This window comes from Megalobrama amblycephala, linkage group LG18, assembly GCF_018812025.1.
Source record: "Megalobrama amblycephala isolate DHTTF-2021 linkage group LG18, ASM1881202v1, whole genome shotgun sequence".
Classification (NCBI taxonomy): domain Eukaryota; kingdom Metazoa; phylum Chordata; class Actinopteri; order Cypriniformes; family Xenocyprididae; genus Megalobrama; species Megalobrama amblycephala.
In genome coordinates, this window is record NC_063061.1 from 18,389,430 (window position 1) to 18,407,600 (window position 18,171).

Genomic DNA, 18,171 nt, shown 5'->3' on the forward strand with positions numbered 1-18,171 from the left:
CAAAACCTTTACAAAAGTTCATATAATTCATGGAATTAATAGGTTGTTGTTTTATTGTATTTTTAAGAGATTCATTAAATATCTTCACTGCATCACTTTTACTTAAAGGTGACCTATTATGCAAAATTCACTTTTATATTGTTTTTGAACATAATTGTGTCCGCAGTGTCTGTACACTACCATCCTATTGTGATAAAAATCCATCCACTCCATTTGTTATTTTCTCCATAAATTGGAAACAGTGTCCAGTATCCATTTCTTTTAGGAATGTGACATCACATTGGAACAGGCCCCGCCCACGACTGACACGGAATCTACCCTATCAGCTTAGCTCCTCCCCTGAGTGAGCTGTACACAGTCCACCGTGTATATCTCCTTGCCAGAGCATTTAAAGGGTTAGTTCGCCCAAAAATTAAATTTCTGTCATTAAAGATGGTAAAGAGGATGTTTTGTTTTATACATTTTTGCAATATTACTTGAAACTGTCTTTACTAACTGATAAAAGACTATTTATTAGGTGCACTGAAAGGAATAATATTAATATACATCATCTGTGCACGAGGTAGGGCCTTAAAAACATCAGCCAATCGTTTACGCGATCATCGCGTAAACGATTGGCCCTCTGGCTTGTCAATCACTGCCTTGTGAGAGATGTGCGCGGCTGCGCGCTCCAGTAACTTTCCACACTCTACAGGCGCCGCATGCAATGTTTTTGTCAGGAGACAGGAGTAACAACTGCAGATTATGAGTTACCTGTGGTAAGTCCGACATAATGAATCCACTAACACGACATAGCGAATGCCGGTGGTAAACACTCGTGTTCCAATACTCGTGCATGAGTTTTGGGAGGCGTTCCCTTGAAATTTCAAAAACTCACTAACAGTCTTTGGTTTCTCAGTCGACGAAAAGATCCTCTTTAGCACCTTTAAGTACTCACCCTCATGTCGTTCCAAACATGTAAGACCTTTGTTCATCTTCAGAACACAAATTAAGATATTTTGATGAAATCAGTTTTTTTTTTTATCTCCCATAGAAAGCAATGAAATTAGCACATTCAAGGTCCAGAAAAGTAGTAAAGACGTCATTAAAATAGTCCATGTGACCACAGTGATTCAACCTTAATGTTATGAAGCACGAGAATACTTTTGTGCGCAAAAACAAAACAAAAATAATGACTTTATTCAACAATTTCCTCTCTACCCTGTCATTCTCTTGACAGGGTAGAGAGGAACGCAGTTTACGTTGAAGACACATTGCAGAGATTCTGTGTTTATGTCCGAACACCAACTCTGTATTGGCCGGCTCCTGCATCACCATCACACGCATGCATCGTGGTGCTCACGTGAACAGTGTCGGCCAATACTGAGCCGGTGTTTGGACGTAAACACGGAAGCCCTGCACTGCACCAACTGCGTAGGAGACAGAAAGGGTTTTTGCACACAAAAAGTATTCTCATCGCTTCATAACATTAAGGTTGAACCACTGTAGTCACATTGACTATTTTAACAATGTCTTTACTACCTTTCTGGACCTTCGGATTTCATCAAAAATATCTTAATTTGTGTTCTGAAGATGAACGAAGGTCTTGCGGGTTTGGAATGACATGAGGGTGAGTAATTAATGACAGAAATTTCATTTTTGGGTGAACTAACCCTTTAACAGCAGCATTCATGTAAGAAATGTATTCTTATTAAAGCTACTAAAGTTATTCATTCAAGAGCAGTGAGTGATTGATGTTTGATTCATATTAACAGCATATACTGCAGGTACTATTACGCTGCTGTCAGTTTAATACACAGATATCTAATATTCGCATGTGATTTCTTTCCTTGCTGTTTACTTTCACATACATAACCGACCGTGTTTATGTGAACTTTATGTGAATTCAATCCAGTACTCAGTTTAATACCGTCTGACACCGTCTGACAGCCAGCTTTCTGTGCGTGTGCTTTGAATCAGTGCGCTCAGAAAATCATATATCATAAATTTAAACTGATATGGATTTAAAATGCATGCAGATAATAACTTTCATGATGACGAAGAACTGCAAGGTCACGTGAGCGTTACCACGATAGAGATGATAATCAAAACCAAACAGATTTTTTGTTTGCTTTTGGCAGAGTATCCGAGGCACGAGCTTTAAAGGCACAGCTTTGTTCTGGCAAGGGGGCAGCAGCTCATTTGCATTTAAAGATACATGCACAAAAATAGTCGGGCAGGGACAATACTATCAATGCATCGTGATTTGTGGATCGTTTCTGTTATTTTTCCAAACGCAAATCAATTCTAAGCTTAGTTTTTAACAGCAGATGGGACTCTATGCTATTTTTTAGCCGCATGCTCAAATGCACATGAAGAAGAGCGCTCGTGCGTTCGGCTAAGTATGACAATGTATTTTGTACCTTAGAATGCTTTTATGACACTAGATAATTTGTAATCAGCCCCTGCAATTCGCTTAAACCTTTTCGAACTTTATGAATGATTAGCCTTTTTTATAGAAGGTTCAAGTGGTGTGTGAAGGAAGCAGAGTACAGCTGTTTCTAAAGCACACAGCGCCATCTGCTGTTGAAAACTAAGCTCAGAATCGATTCGACAGAGAATCGCAATACATATGGAAAATATCAGAATCGATCCAGAATCATTTCTCTATTCGCAATGCATCAACGTATTGTCCCAGCCCTAGAAAATAGCATGTTTTGCTTCCACTCAAAAAAATGGGCAACATAGTATAATAAACAATCAGTGGGGTATTTTGAGCTGAAACTTCACAGACACATTCTGGGGACACCTGAGACTTATAAGATTTATGGTGTGTCCGTCACTTTACTCGAGCTGACACTTTAGAATGTTAAAATAAATGTTAGGATTTTACTTTTACATTTTTTGTCTAAAACATCTTTATTTAACTTTATAACTGGGACTGTACAATTAATAACTTTGTTAATAACAATAAACATAATACTATTATTGTATCATTTGAAAATGTAATTATACATTGTTCTTCTAAACTTTCACCTAAGAATCCTGAAGAAAAAAAAAAAAAAAGATCACAGTTTCCACAGAAATATTAAGCAGTATTAAACTGTTTTAAAGTGAAAGTGACATGATGTATAGCCAAGTATGGGCTACACACACCCGGCCGGAGCAGTGGGCAGCCATTCTTGCTGCTGTGCCTGGGGGTAAGGTGCCTTGCTCAAGGGCACCTCAATTGTGGGTAATGAGAGTGTAAGAGAGCACTCCCCCCGCATTTCCGGACCATACTGAGATTCAAACCCATGACCTTCGGGTTACAAGCCTGACTCTCTAACCATTAGGCCACAACTGAGCAGTAAAGACTGACAGTGAAGACTGGAGTAATGATGCTGAAAAGTCAGCTTTGCCATCACAGGAATAAATTACATAGATTTAGTCAACAATGCCAATGATATCAGAGTTGTGGCGTAGTGATAATGTTTTTTTGAGCAATGTGTCCTAAAAGAAGGTGTCTGCTACATGAATAATCATAAATAATAATAAAAAAAGATTCTGCAAACACTGCAATATTGTTCATACTGTTTACAGAAAACAAGACTGTTTACTCCTCTCAGCAGCAGAGAGGGACGCTGGAGTGGTTATTAGCTGAATACCTGCATTCCCTCTACTGTAGCAGTAATTCGGCCCCAGTGGATAACTGGAGATGCCATTGCTGCTTAATCACATTTCCATGTGCCTTTCTTCCAACCGCTGCTGTCCAACACTTGGCTGATGCTCTTCTCAATGACTGGGCCAAACCTTTGGTCAATGTATCGAAGCATCTAAGAGTAACTCTCCAGTTGATTAACAACCCTATAACTCTTTCTAAATTCTTAAAGTTGAAATTACCAAATAAAGACATAAATAATGATACCATAACCATGAAAGAGAGAGAGCCAAAAATGGTAGCAGATACAGACACTTTTTCCCCCAGAAAAGAGTTTTAGTTACATCCTTTCCATTACTTTAATTTCCATTCTCTTGGTTGCTGTTCTGCATTGAGGTTTTAAAGGTGCAGTATGTAGTATTTTCTGTCCGCTAGAGACCTATTCAAAACAAAGGCGTAGCTTGAAGACGCCAAGTTTGAGTGCAGAATCTTGGGACATGTGGTCTTTACCTCACAGCCGGTGGAAAACAATTGGGATAGGAGTTGAACGAGGCTGCTGGAGCGATCGCGCAACACATGCCGCAAGCTGCAGAACTTGTATTATGCCACAGTCGCCGACGCTGCTTCCACTTTTCCAGTCACAAGTATGAGGTAACGCAGCTCTGTTTATCATATTAGATACATCTGACTGTGTTGAAAATGTTATAACGTTACTCTGTGCGTTCGCTCGGTGGCTGCTGTGAGACACTGTTACACACTGCAGTAAGCTCGATCGATTTTAGAATATCATATTAAAAGCTGGATGGCTTGTGTTGATAAATGGCATGCAATTAATTTTAAAACATATTGTATGATGGAGAAAATTCTGTATTACTGTTACTAAAAATAAAGCTGCATCTGATTATGTTATGTTAGCTACTTCAAAAAATAGTGTTTTTCTTTGAGGCATGGTAAAGCATGGTACTTGCAAAAAATCAAGAAAATTTGATTTAAACAATAAGACTAAACGTGTTGAGCTATATAACAATAATTAGTTTTCTGTCTATAAACGTAACCAAACAGTTGTTCCCTTGCCTATTAAAACATGGTTTCTACAAAATAAAACCGGAACCCGAGGGTAACGCGGATATGACGCAATTGACAGGCGACTCCTCGCACGTCCCGGAGCCTTGGTTAAAATTGCAATTTTCTCACTATTTGCAAATAGTTGTAAACATTTGGGATATTGTAAGTACTCAAGTGAACAACACTCTAAAAAATGCTGGGTTAAATATGGACAAAACCATGGATTGGGTTGTTTTTACCCAGCCATTTTTTTCAACCAATTTTGGATTTATTTTTTTAGCCAGCAATATTGTAATATAGTAAAAGGCATGTTTTTGCTCACCCCCAAATAGGGGGAAATTTGTGGGGTATTATAAGCTGAAACTTGACCAGACCAGAGACTTATATTACATCTTGTGAAAGAGGGCATAATGGGTGCCCTTTAACCCAACCTGCTGGGTTTGTCCATATTTAACCCAACTTAGGTTGTTTTTAACCCAGCATTTTTTAGAGTGAAAATATATAACAGTGGCCTAGTGGTTTTTGGATATTTTACTGCAAAATTCTTACATATTGCACCTTTAATATCTAGTGAAAAAAAGTATACTTTATTGTATTTTAAATATATTCCCTTTATCTATAGTACATTGCAAATATACTAAAAAAAGTACTATCTTTTAATATATAAAAAGTATATTAGTATCATATTTTCACAATACAACTTTTAACACACTTTAAAATAATTGTACTTTAGCATATTTTCTAAAAGTGTAAGTTCAGTTTATTTTTTAAAAGTGTATTTATTTGCACTTTATAAAAATATATTTGAGGTATAACTGTGTGCTGAAAATGATCTTTATTTTAATGGCCTTGAAAACAAACGCATTCAACTTGTAAAAGTTCAACTTGTAAAAGTTTCGCATTCAACTTGGAAAATGCGTTAAGCTGTATTTAAATAGTAGTACAATTATAATACTGTATTGTGTGAGATTATGTAATTCAAAGTACAGTAGTCAACATTTGAAGTGGATCAAAAAGTTCAGCAAAGTTGTCCTAAGAAGAAGGTTTTAGGACAACTTTGATTAAAGATTTTGATCCGCTTCAAATGTTGACTATATTATACAAAGTATAAGTAATAACAAAGTGTACTGTTATTGACTGCAAAGTGTGTAATGTTTAGTATTTGGAATAATATATTCATTGTATATTGCTTGTGTGTTCTGAAGACACTCATAATTTTGTAATGTACTTAAATCACAAATAAAGTGTACTTATAACACAAAGTGAACTTATAACAGAAATAAAGTATACTTTTAACACAAATTAAGTACACTGTAATATCACTAATCAACCATGTAATTAGTCCCTACACAGGCATATACTTAAAGTGTACTAAGTATACTTGAAGTTGTTCCAATTTAGCACACAAAAGTACACTAAATATACTTAAAGTTGTATTTTAATACAATTTAATTACAACTAAAATATACTTAGTACAAAATTTGTTGTTTCAAAACAGCACACTTTAAGTTAACTAATCATTAACACACTTGAAATATACTAATAATTAGTCTTGCTGTGAGTATACTTAGCATACTTTGTTTTCACTAGGGATGGCACAGCATAAAACAAGATATCTTCATAACACTTTGCATTGACTGACAACATTAACTGACAACAAACAATTCATTTTTACAGCATTTAACCTTTGTTAATGTTAGTTAAAATTCATGTTAGTGCATTAACAGACACAGTTCCTGATCTTAAAAATATATTTTTATTAATGTATTAGTAAATTTTGAGATGAACAATAACTAAAATTAAGAAATGCTGTAGAAGTACTGTTAATTGTTAGTTCATGCTAACCAATGTTAACAAATGAAACCTTATTGTAAAGTGTGACCAATATCTCAAAATGCAGAAGTGTAAAGTTACTAGAATGCAAAAAATACTACATATGCCACTTATAATAACTTCCTTGAACACAAATTACAGGGGCGAGGAAAATTATTCTTAGCTCTTATGCTATGAAAGCATTTACAGAAAAAGTAGCTTTGTTAATAATATTTAAACAGCACATTCCTTTGAACGAAAAACATGCTCCAAGACACATGGCGGACATCAGGAAGCATTAAAATGAAAAGTATAACATGTGAGCGTGCCAATGTCTTTTTCACCTACATAAAATGAGACTAAACAAAAGTGGAAAATGATTTGGGAAATAATAACACTAGATAAATAGCTTTGACTCACGTTCAGGGTGCTCGTAGGGCAGCCAGTGGTGTTTGGTGCCTTCATGCTCAAAGTGGGGGTTCCACATCTTGCACTGCTCCTCTCTGAAGTCAGCCAGGGCCTTTGCACACTCCTCCATGTTACAGAGCTGGAACTCATAGTTGTTTCCATAACAAGTGCGCCCCCCATTGGCCGGACTACAACATAGAACAGGGTTGTTCAAGTAAACAGAGGAGAAATGTTAGGGGAAGATCAATCTGAAGACACTCACATTGGGTTGTTACACTCTCGAGTGCGGAACTGTACTCCACCATCACAGGTCCGAGAACAGGAACCAAACTTGGTCCACTGACCCCAGTGGCCATCCTGCCTAAGAATGTCTGGTGTCAGCTTGATACAGTGACCCTTAAAACAGTGCTAGAGAAATAGAGAGAGAAAAGAAAGTAAAAGATAAAAAGTAGTATCTGTTATTTTGGTTTTGTGTAATGTAGAGTAGAAGGATTACAAGTCCAACCTTTTCTGTTGCACACTTGGTCCCATCGATAGGAGGGCCCTTCTTGGTCTTGCAGAAGAAAGGGTTCTCGGGGTGGCTGCACCACAGCTGCTTGCAAGGATCGTAGGTGCTGTACTAAAAGAAACAGTCATGCTCGCATTCATACATGCAGTCTGTGACAGATTACATGGTTGTATGGTGGCAGGGAAAAAGAAAAGTGACAGATAACTTTTATTTTTCCTTTACTTGTTTACAAAAAAATGTGCAAATCTTTTGCCTTCATGGGTACAACAGCTTGTCACTGAGGCAGTAGTCTTGCATAGCCTATTTCAAACTGACAGCAGCTGACTGACATGTAAAGCAACCAATCACAGTTAGTTTTGTTCCACGCCATGTTTAGGGGCGTGAAAATGTAACATCAATGTCCCTACAATAACAGACCGGTGTTTAGTTGATCCTGATAAGTGCTCATTGTCACAGTTGTAAACAATGTTCTTCTTCCATAAGGGGGTTTGGCATCACTGCATCTTTGTTTCCAGGCAGACTGTTAAAGAACGTGACACACAGGTCTCCTGGATATCTTGTAGAATTCAATCAATCAGATGACGACTTTGAAAATCCTGAGGTATTTCCAGTTAAGTCGGAATTGTCGGAATTGTGAGAAATCAGAATTGCGAGATATAAACTCGCAATTGCGAGAAAAAAGTCAGAATTTTTTAGAAATAAATGCAACTGTGAGAAAAAAGTCAGAATTTCCAGATAAAGTCAGAATTGCGAGAAATAAAGTCAGAATTGCAAGATATAAAGTAGCAATTCTGACTTTATTTTTGCAATTCTGACTTTATCTGGAAATTCTGACTTTTTTCTCACAGTTGCATTTATTTCTAAAAAATTCTGACTTTTTTCTCGCAATTGCGAGTTTATATCTCGCAATTCTGATTTCTCACAATTCCGACTTTTTTCTCGCAATTCTAACTTTCTCACAATTGCAAGTTTATATCTCGCAATTCTGACTTCTCATATTTGTGAGATATCAAGTTGCAATTGCGAGTTATAAAGTCCAATTATGAGGGGAAAAAAAATACTGGCTTATCGCAATTCTGAGATAAAAGAATTTTGACTTTTTTTCCTCGCAATTGCGTTTATATCTGTTACAGTTGTACTGGTTTGAAGAGATGAGGCAGGTACGGATTTCCACAATACACAATACTTTAATCCAAAAGGCAAGGAGAACCAAACATACAACGTAAACATAACATTAAGACGGACGAGGAGTGAAGGGAGTGAGTGCAATATAAAGGGAGTGATGATCATAGAGTCCAGGTGCAGGTGATGAGTGGTGATGAGGAGCTGACGAGGGAAGTGAGTGCAGGTGACGAAACAGGAGGATACTGGGAAATGGAGTCCAGGGGAACAAGGGATCTGTAACAATATCTCGAAATTCTGACTTTTTTCTCACAATTGCAAGTTTATATTTCACTATTCTGACTTTATAACTCGCAATTGCGTGTTTAAGTTTGAATTGCAAGATGTAAACTCGCAATTCTGAGAAAAAAAGTTGTATAAAATTGTGAGTTTATATCTCACAATTCTGACTTTATAACATGCAATTGTGACTTTATATCACGCAATTCTGACTATATATCTCGCGATTGCAAGTTTATATCTCGTAATTCAAATTTCATAACTTGCAATTGCAAATTATATCTTCCAATTCTAACTTTCTAACTTTATTCTGAATTGCACGCAATTCAGAGAAAAAAAAGTCATAATTGTGAGATTAAAAAGTCGCAATTACCTTTTTAATTTTTTATTCAGTGGAGGAAACAAGCTTCCATATACCTTAAGGGTACATGTTACAAAAAGGTACAAAATTGTCCCTTTAAAGTTACTGACCCAGTGACAAACAGTTGTACACCTTAAGGTAAATTTTTTGAAAAAACAAACAAACAAACAAACAAACAAACAAACAAACAAACAACGACCTGAACTGTAAAATATGGTGATCATGTTCTCCAGAATAATTTGAGAATGATCCAAATAGCATCTTGTGCTTCAGTGGTACAAAGAGTTACATGATCAATGTCATTTGATTACATTTGATTAGTCATATTAGAAATAATACAGAAGCTTAAATATTCCTTCTTAATTTGATCTCATGGCTTTCCACAGTTTGAAAAAAAAAAACCCAATTATTATTATTTGAAGGTTTAAATAAAAACAAACATATTTTCCCATTTCAGCACACATTTTCAAACACATTTTCAGTATAATCTCTTATTATCTTAACTTTTTGGACTTCACTGTATAAGCTGCATTGCCAGATTTTCTAACTATAAATCTAACTAGTTTATGTGGAGTGAGATGGCATGTCAGGTTGGTTGGTGTGATAAAGTCTCTCTTTCACTCACCGCAGTGCACATCATGTAGCCCATGCCAAAGTCAAAGCGGCACTGTTCATTCATAGAGTAATGCAGACCAGGCAGCTGGGGCAGAGTTGGCCACTCATGATCAAAAGGGTCGTCACGAAGACAGTCATATGTACTGCATGAGTAACAACACTATTTTAGGATTTACAATCAATGAACAGTATGAATAATAGAACATATTCATATACTACAAAGCAGGAAGCTACCAAAACACAGTAACTCACTTGAGGTATCGCCTGAGCTCCTGTTGACTGCATCGGGACCAGTGAAAGCGGTGAAAGGCTGCTTGAACCAGAGGAGCCATGATACTGCCCATGGGAACCTCATCCCCACACTCATTTGCCTGGCCATCATGCTCCATCCCCAGTCTGAATATAACAATCGAATATCACTCAGTCTATACAGTCATCTTTTGTACTTAAAGGAAATGTGGGTGAGAGAATGTACATATGTAATTCTAATGTATTAAAATATCAGGGATGCACCGATACCATTTTTTCCAGAATAAGTACAATACCGATATTTTGGTCCTTCTCGATACCGATTACCGATACCTGTATTTCAATGCATTTGTAATTTTTTTTTCAAATATGGGGTGGAGAAACCAATGCGGTCCAATAACCAAACCAATCGGTCAGATACAAGTATCAGTAGTGGTGCATCCCTATATATATATATATATATATATATATATATATATATATATATATTCAATATTTAGAAATATAAATTATGGCAATTTCTAGTTTTATTGCTCATTTCTGTCCAAGATAAATACTTCTCTGATTTAAAAGAAAATAGTCTGATATTCAAAGATATTGCCATCCCCCCAATAGCTTCAATGTAACTAACTCTTATTTGTGGCTTGAATTGTAACTAACTACTGCTTTAAATTATGAGTAGCTTGTTGCTTGACACTTTCATATTAGCTTCTCTAACATCGGTTGGTGGTGGCAAATTATGACAGAAGTTCTGATCAAGCTTTTCTCACACATGTCCTGTCTCATGGGCCACAACAAAAGCAGAGGAGAAGCCATCCTCATGGTTCAGAGTGCAACTTCTCACAGGGTGACACATTCCAGTCACAGGAGCATAACCTGCAAAGAAAGGGAAGATAAAATAGTAGAAAAGTATGCAAGTATTTGCATAGTCACATAACACTTCACATTACGTTATTTTTGTTTTCAACAGTCTGTTGTTTTTGCTACCTCAAATCGGCATGTCTTGCTGAAAATAACTTAATGTAACTCTCCCCATTACATGAATTTTAATTGGTCTGCAAATCTGAGATTTGTGATGTACATGATGCATCATGTTATGTTTTCATGTAAGTGTATGTCAAAAGTATTACCCTGCATGCCAGTGGGTCCAAACTCCTGCCTGGTGAGAAAAATGGCATGATCGTGGTATTCTGCATCATTCTTGTCCTCTTTTTGCTGCAGGAAGGCCCAGCGACAGACGTTCTCCAGACTCTGAGAGGCGTTGCCCAGCTCAATCAAACCCATGGACTGACAAAACCAACACAAATCACAGGTTCATACTGTACAACTTTGTCAAACAGGAATGTCGCTAGGCCCTTTTTACTGGGGCATGAGTCCCAGGGAAATACCGCTGTGCCCCAGTAAAATATTACTTATACATTCTTATGTGTCAATGGAGATTAGTGTACCGACCTGAGAATCATTAACCCTGATAATATTTTAGCAATCATGTTGTGTGTTTTATATTAGTTGTGTAGAATCAGAGATGTACGGTGGCCGAGAGAGCTCAAAGTGATGCAACTGAAGAAAAAACATGCAAATAGAAAAACACCAGCAAATTAAGAAAACATCTTCATCAGTTTGACAACACACATGCCGCAAATACTCACAACACAACCAAATACAGTAACACACTGCAAATACTCAGAATGTACATACGATCAGGATATTTCAATAAACAAAAAACTCACCTTTCAGGTGAGATAGTGAACAATTGTGCAATTGTGAACAAAAGTGGTCTCGGCCAGGTTCATCCCTTGTTGGGGTCCCCTTGAAATATTTACATGCTTTTTACAGTCCAGTTCTGAATGTGGTTGCTTTTTGAGTATTTGCAGCACGTTTCTGTATTTGGTTGGTTGCATTGTGAGTTTTTTGTGGTGCGTTTCTGTTTTCGGTTGCGTTGTGAGTTTTTGCAGCACGTTTCAGTATTTGGTTGCATTGTGAGTATTTGCTGCAGTTTTCTATATTTGGTTGTGTTGTGAGTATTTACAGCTCGTTTCTTGCCATGCGTTTCTGTATTTGGTTGCGTTGTGAGTAATTACAGTGCAATTCTGTATTCTGGTTGCATTGTGAGTATTTGCCATGCGTTTCTGTATTTCATTGCGTTGTGAGTATTTGCAGTGTATTTGCAGCACCTTTCTGTATTTCGTTGCAGTGCAAGTATTTGCCGCAGTTTTCTGTATTTGGTTGTGTTGTGAGTATTTACAGCTCGTTTCTTGCCATGCGTTTCTGTATTTGGTTGCGTTGTGAGTATTTACAGTGCAATTCTGTATTTGTGTAACGAAGGCGGGACTCAGAGTAAGATCCACATGCAAAGCTTTATTAAATGTTGAGCGTGGTTGTACAGGCATGGTCAAACGGGGCGAACAGCAACATCAGAGACAGGCAGGATCGTAGTCAGAGAACAGGCAGTGCTCAGAAGGCAGGCAGCTATCTATCACAGAACAGTAGAACCAGACAGGGATCAGTAACAGGAACCGGAATAGACAGGGAAACAGGATTAACGCTTGGAAATGCCACACAGGGAAAACAAGACCTAGCGGTGAGGTGATGTGTGTAAGAGTCTTTTATAGTCCTGGTAATGAGCTGCAGCTGGGTGTGGTGATTAGTGATTAGTGTGAAGTGTGTGCAGGTGACTGGCAGAGAGGATGATGGGAAATGTAGTCCAGGAACTGACAGGAACTGACGGTGATCATGACATAACGCCCCCCTCCCGGAAGGCGCATCCTCGCGGCGTAAAAGGAACAGCTAGGGAGGGGGGGGTGGGTGCATTGGAGATCTTAAGGCAGACAGGAACAGGGTCTCCAATGCAGGTTCCAGGAACTCGGGCAGCCACGGTGGGTCAGGTGCCACGGGCAGCCGCGGCGGGTCAGGTGCCACGGGCAGCCACGGCGGGTCAGGTGCCACGGGCAGCCACGGCGGGTCAGGTGCCACGGGCAGCCACGGTGGGTCAGGTGCCACGGGCAGCCACGGCGGGTCAGGTGCCACGGGCAGCCACGGTGGGTCAGGTGCCACGGGCAGCCACGGCGGGTCAGGTGTTTCGGGCAGCCATGGCAGGTACGGTGGCTCGGGCGGCCACGGCAGGTCAGGTGGTTCGGGCAGCCACGGCAGTTTAGGTGGCTTGGGCAACCACGGCAGGTTAGGTGGCTTGGGCAACCACGGCAGGTTAGGTAGCTTGGCCAGCCGCAACAAGACAGAGTCCATAGATGACCACAGTGGGTCAGAGTCCATAAACGGCCATAGTGGGTTACCGTCCATGGACGGCCATGACAGTTCAAAGGCCGATGACGGCAGTGGCCGGGCAGGGTCCCCACCCACATGCTCCCCACCCTTAGGTATACTGCACCCCCCCAAAAAAGTTCTTGGGGAATTCAACGGAGTCCGTAGCAAGTTCGTGGGCAAGGAGTTCGGGTGGCGCCGGCAGGGCAAGGCGTTTGGGCGGCGCCGGCAGGGCAAGACGCCTGAGTGGTGCTGGCAGAGAAAGGAGTTTGGGTGGCGCTGGCAGGGCTAGAAGCTTGGGCAGTGCTGGCAGAGCAAGTAGCTTAGGCGACGCTGGCAGAGCTAGGAGCTTGGACGGCGCTGGCAGAGCAAGAAGCTTAGGCGACGCTGGCAGGGCTAGGAGCTTGGGTGGCGCTGGCAGAGCAAGAAGCCTAGGCGAGCAGGGCTAGGAGCTTGGGCGGTGCTGGCAGGGCTAGGAGCTTGGGTGGCACTGGCAGAGCAAGAAGCTTGGGCGGTGCTGGCAGAGCACGACGCTTGGGCGGAGCAGGAGAGACCTCTGGAGTGGTCTCCAGACCCACAGCGGGCTCTTGAAAGGCTTCTGAGCCTTGAAGAACGGAAGCAGCCTTCTTCCTCCTCCTCCTCTTCCGAGGATGAGGTGATGGTTCACCGGTCGGAACGGGTTCTGGAGCAGACTCACTGGCTGAAGCGGGTTCTGGAGTGGACTCAATGGCTGGAACACCCCCTACATCCATAAGCACCGAAGGGGCGGCCAACTTGCCCGTGGGAACTGGCAAAGCAGCCATCTTGTCCATCGCGTCCAGGGCGCTTGAGTGCATTGCAACCGGCGAACTTGAATGTGTTGCAACCGGCGAACTTGAGTGCGTCACAACCGGCGAATTTGAGTGCGTTGCAACCGGTGAATTTGAGTGCATTGCAACCGGCGAACTTGACAACGAAGCGGCCGGCGGAGGCTTAGGAATGCCAGCCGCTCGTGCTGTAGACAGTGGAGGATCATTCATGCTGGAACGTAACCTCCTCCACTCTCGAACGAATCCAGAGATGTGACGTGATTCTGGACGTTCAGCGGAGACATGACGTAGAACTGAGCGATCAGCGGAGACAGGACGTGGCTCTGAGCGACCAGCGGAGACAGGACGTGGCTCTGGGTGATCAGCGGAGACAGGACGTGGCTCTGGGTGATCAACGGAGACATGACGTGGCTCTGGGCGATCAGCGGAGGCAGGACGTGGCTCTAGGGGATCAGCGAAGACGTGACTTGGCTCTGGAACATTAGCGAAGACGTGACTTGGTTCTGGGAGATCAACGGTGACTTGACTTGGCTCTGGGAGATCAGTGAAGACGTGATGTGATGTTGTAGTGGCCGCCATTTTGTGAGTGTTCTTTGATGCGGCCATTACATGATTCACTGCGGTGTCGCATTTCCCCACGACACCCACAGTAAAACGTGAACCAACGGTAAGCAGGGAAAAGTCCAAGAATTCCATAAACGTCCCTCGGGGACCATTAGCAATTAAATACCCCTTAAGAGGTTCGTTTAGTCCATAGGCAAAAAAGTCAATGAGGGCACAGTCCGGTAAATCAGAAAAATGAGCAATGTCCAGGAATCTCTGAATATGTGCCTCCAGGGTGCAGTTACCTTGACGAAAGCTTACAAGGCGCATTGCGGGATCCATGCTGGGACTAGGAACGCCCAACGAAGCTGCTGGATCTTGGTGTGGCTAGGTCTTCTGTAACGAAGGCGGGACTCAGAGTAAGATCCACATGTAAAGCTTTATTAAATGTTGAGCGTGGTCATACAGGCATGGTCAAACGGGGCGAACAGAAACATCAGAGACAGGCAGGATCGTAGTCAGAGAACAGGCAGTGGTCAGAAGGCAGGGAGCTATCTATCACAGAACAGTAGAACCAGACAGGGATCAGTAACAGGAACCGGAATAGACAGGGAAACAGGATTAACGCTTGGAAATGCCACACAGGGAAAACAAGACCTAGCGGTGAGGTGATGTGTGTAAGAGTCTTTTATAGTCCTGGTAATGAGCTGCAGCTGGGTGTGGTGATTAGTGATTAGTGTGAAGTGTGTGTAGGTGACTGGCAGAGAGGATGATGGGAAATGTAGTCCGGGAAGCTGACAGGAACTGACGGTGATCATGACAATTTGGTTGCATTGTGATTATTTGCTGTGCGTTTCTGTATTTCATTGCGTTGTGAGTATTTGCAGCGTATTTGCAGCACCTTTCTGTATTTCGTTGCAGTGCAAGTATTTGCAGCACGTTTCTGTATTTGGTTGCGTTGTGAGTATTTGCTGTGCGTTTCTGTATTTCATTGCGTTGTGAGTATTTGCAGCGTATTTGCAGCACCTTTCTGTATTTCGTTGCAGTGCGAGTATTTGCAGCACGTTTCTGTATTTCGTTGCGTTGTGAGTATTTGCAGCGTATTTGCAGCACCTTTCTGTATTTCGTTGCAGTGCGAGTATTTGCAGCACGTTTCTGTATTTGGTTGCGTTGTGAGTATTTGCAGTGTATTTGCAGCACGTTTCTGTATTTGGATGTGTTGTGAGTATTTGCGGCACGTTTCTGTATTTGGTTGCGTTGTGAGTGATTGCAGCGCGTTTCTGTATTTGGTTGCATTGTAAATATTTGAGGTACGTTTTTGTATTTGGTTGCGTTGTGAGTATTTGCAGTGCGTTTCTATATTTGGTTGCGTTGTGAGTGTTTGCAGCATGTTTCTGTATTTGGTTGCATTGTGAGTGCGTTTCTGTATTTGGTTGCGTTGTAAGTATTTGAGGTACATTTTTGTATTTGGTTATGTTGTGAGTATTTGCAGAACATTTCTGTATTTGGTTGCATTGTGAGTATTTGCAGCACATGTCTAGTGAAACTGATGGAGATGTTTTCTTAATTTGCTGGTGTTTTTTTCTATTTGCATGTGTTTTCTTCAGTTGTAGCGCTTTGAGCTTTCTCGGCCACTGTAGAATGCCAGATTCGTGAATTAATCACTCTTTTGATTTAATTTGTCAAATGGGTTTGCAAAAAGGTCTGAAATGGTTCAGTGGATTCTCACAGTGAAACGGTATACTTTATAAAACAAAAAGCAAAAAAAAAAAAAGCATTGGATGAGGTGGATATTTACTTACAATCCATTGTAGTAAACAAAACTTGCAAATGTCTACTATTGTTTGTCAAAGATAAAGCAGCTCTTTATAGTGTGCACAGCTCGTGAACGACAGGTAAATGTTGTGTATTGTAGGAAAAGATGATTTATATCAATTTATATCCAAAAAATAAATCAAAAAGAGTATTAAAATATGGGCACACTTTTGTGATGGAGGGGGTGGTGCCCAGTACTGAAACGCTCCTGCTGTCAACTGAAACAATTTAGTTTAAGAAATCTAGAATCTCAGAATACAAGATAAAATAAAAACAAATCAAAGTCTTTCGAGTCACTTTTCGAGTTTTGTATGCTGATTTCTTTTTCTTTCTTTTTCTTTTCTTTTTTCACAGTGTAAACAATTTTCTCATTTTAAGCTTTAAAGGTTCTCTGGCATTCAGGCCATTGTCCAGACTCCAGACACTACAAAATTATTTCAAAAGCCTAACTTTAAAACAAACTTCTTCAGCTACAGTGGTGAGACTTTGCTTTGGATTGCGATAACAGGATATACTTCAATACAGTCTCTGTAGGGCAGCTACTGGAGTCGAGTTTGCTAGATTCTTATATTTTTCATAGTTAATATATTTTCGTACTTTGAAGTGCTGCTGATACAGCCAAAGTCATACAAAAAAGTTTCAGAAGGAAGCTGGCTGATGCCGTCTTACCTTGGAGGAGCAGAGCATCATGATTCTAACCAGGACAACATTAATATGGGCACCCAGGGAGCTGTCCTGATAAATTTCATTTACCTGTGGAACAATTCATAAGAAGAACATAAAGGATAAACAAGAAGAAAGGTAACACAAACACAGCCTTACTAGAGACAGCCTAGACGTGATGAATGGATGTGTAATTCGTCTGGGCAATAACAGGGCTATGAAAATTATGTAGGCAGGAAAAACTGTCACAGAGCCAGAGGCAATTTGAGAAGTTACACAGTTTAACAGGCAAAAGCAGAGTTTACTGCCTGTAAGCTGAAAAATGCACAGCACTTACCCTTACAGTCACCCTGAGAAGGTTTTAAAGGTGAACCCTGAACCCTGAGTCATAATTTAGTAGGTGTGTGTAGGTATGTGTATATGTATATCTGTAGAAGCGTTATGCTTATTGTACGTGTTCATTCGGATTTTTTAGCCAGAGATTTTGAATGAATTTTTTTTTTTTAATTTGTGCATAAAAAGTATATATAAAACAGACATCCAGGGAACCTCAGGGGACCTCAAAGGGGAAAAAAAGTTCAGATGCAATTCTGAATGATTGGTTTATTAAAAACAAATGTAAGAGAAGCCACCCCTGCATATCTGCATACCTTCATAAAAGAACATGGATTTGATATCACCAGTGAGTGCAATTATGCAGTTCGATTTCAACATTACATGGTCCTGAAGAAGAAAAACCGCTTCACCATGCTCACACCTGACTTCTTTCCACTCATTTACACAATGCCCTGGGGCAACCTGGGAAGAAATCTGTAAGGAGGCGCTGAGCTCTGGCTATAGGACCAGGGTGTGTGAGAAATAAAACGAATGAAGCACTAAACCACACACACTCATACATATGACACTGACAGATGGATGACAGCTCGACTAGAGGCTGTTTAAAAATCTGAGTCTGATTATGGAGAACAGACATTGAGCTAGCTATAGTTTCCACTAGAACGCTTCAACCCTCCACCAGAATGCATACAGATACAATTAGATGCCT

The 18,171-nt window shown here is 40.4% G+C and overlaps 1 protein-coding gene across 1 annotated transcript in view; it reads right to left on the minus strand.

Annotated features, from left to right (window-relative positions):
* Positions 1-18,171, minus strand: part of adamts2a (ADAM metallopeptidase with thrombospondin type 1 motif, 2a) — a 98,539-nt gene that overhangs the window by 17,382 nt on the left and 62,986 nt on the right. Inside the window, exons 5-12 of the mRNA XM_048165543.1 lie at positions 17,133-17,216; positions 11,169-11,325; positions 10,809-10,914; positions 10,042-10,185; positions 9,800-9,932; positions 7,410-7,523; positions 7,167-7,312; positions 6,917-7,092 (exon numbers count right to left, since the gene is read on the minus strand). Coding sequence (XP_048021500.1) covers positions 6,917-7,092; positions 7,167-7,312; positions 7,410-7,523; positions 9,800-9,932; positions 10,042-10,185; positions 10,809-10,914; positions 11,169-11,325; positions 17,133-17,216 — 1,060 coding nt within the window. The remainder of the gene's footprint in view (positions 1-6,916; positions 7,093-7,166; positions 7,313-7,409; positions 7,524-9,799; positions 9,933-10,041; positions 10,186-10,808; positions 10,915-11,168; positions 11,326-17,132; positions 17,217-18,171) is intronic.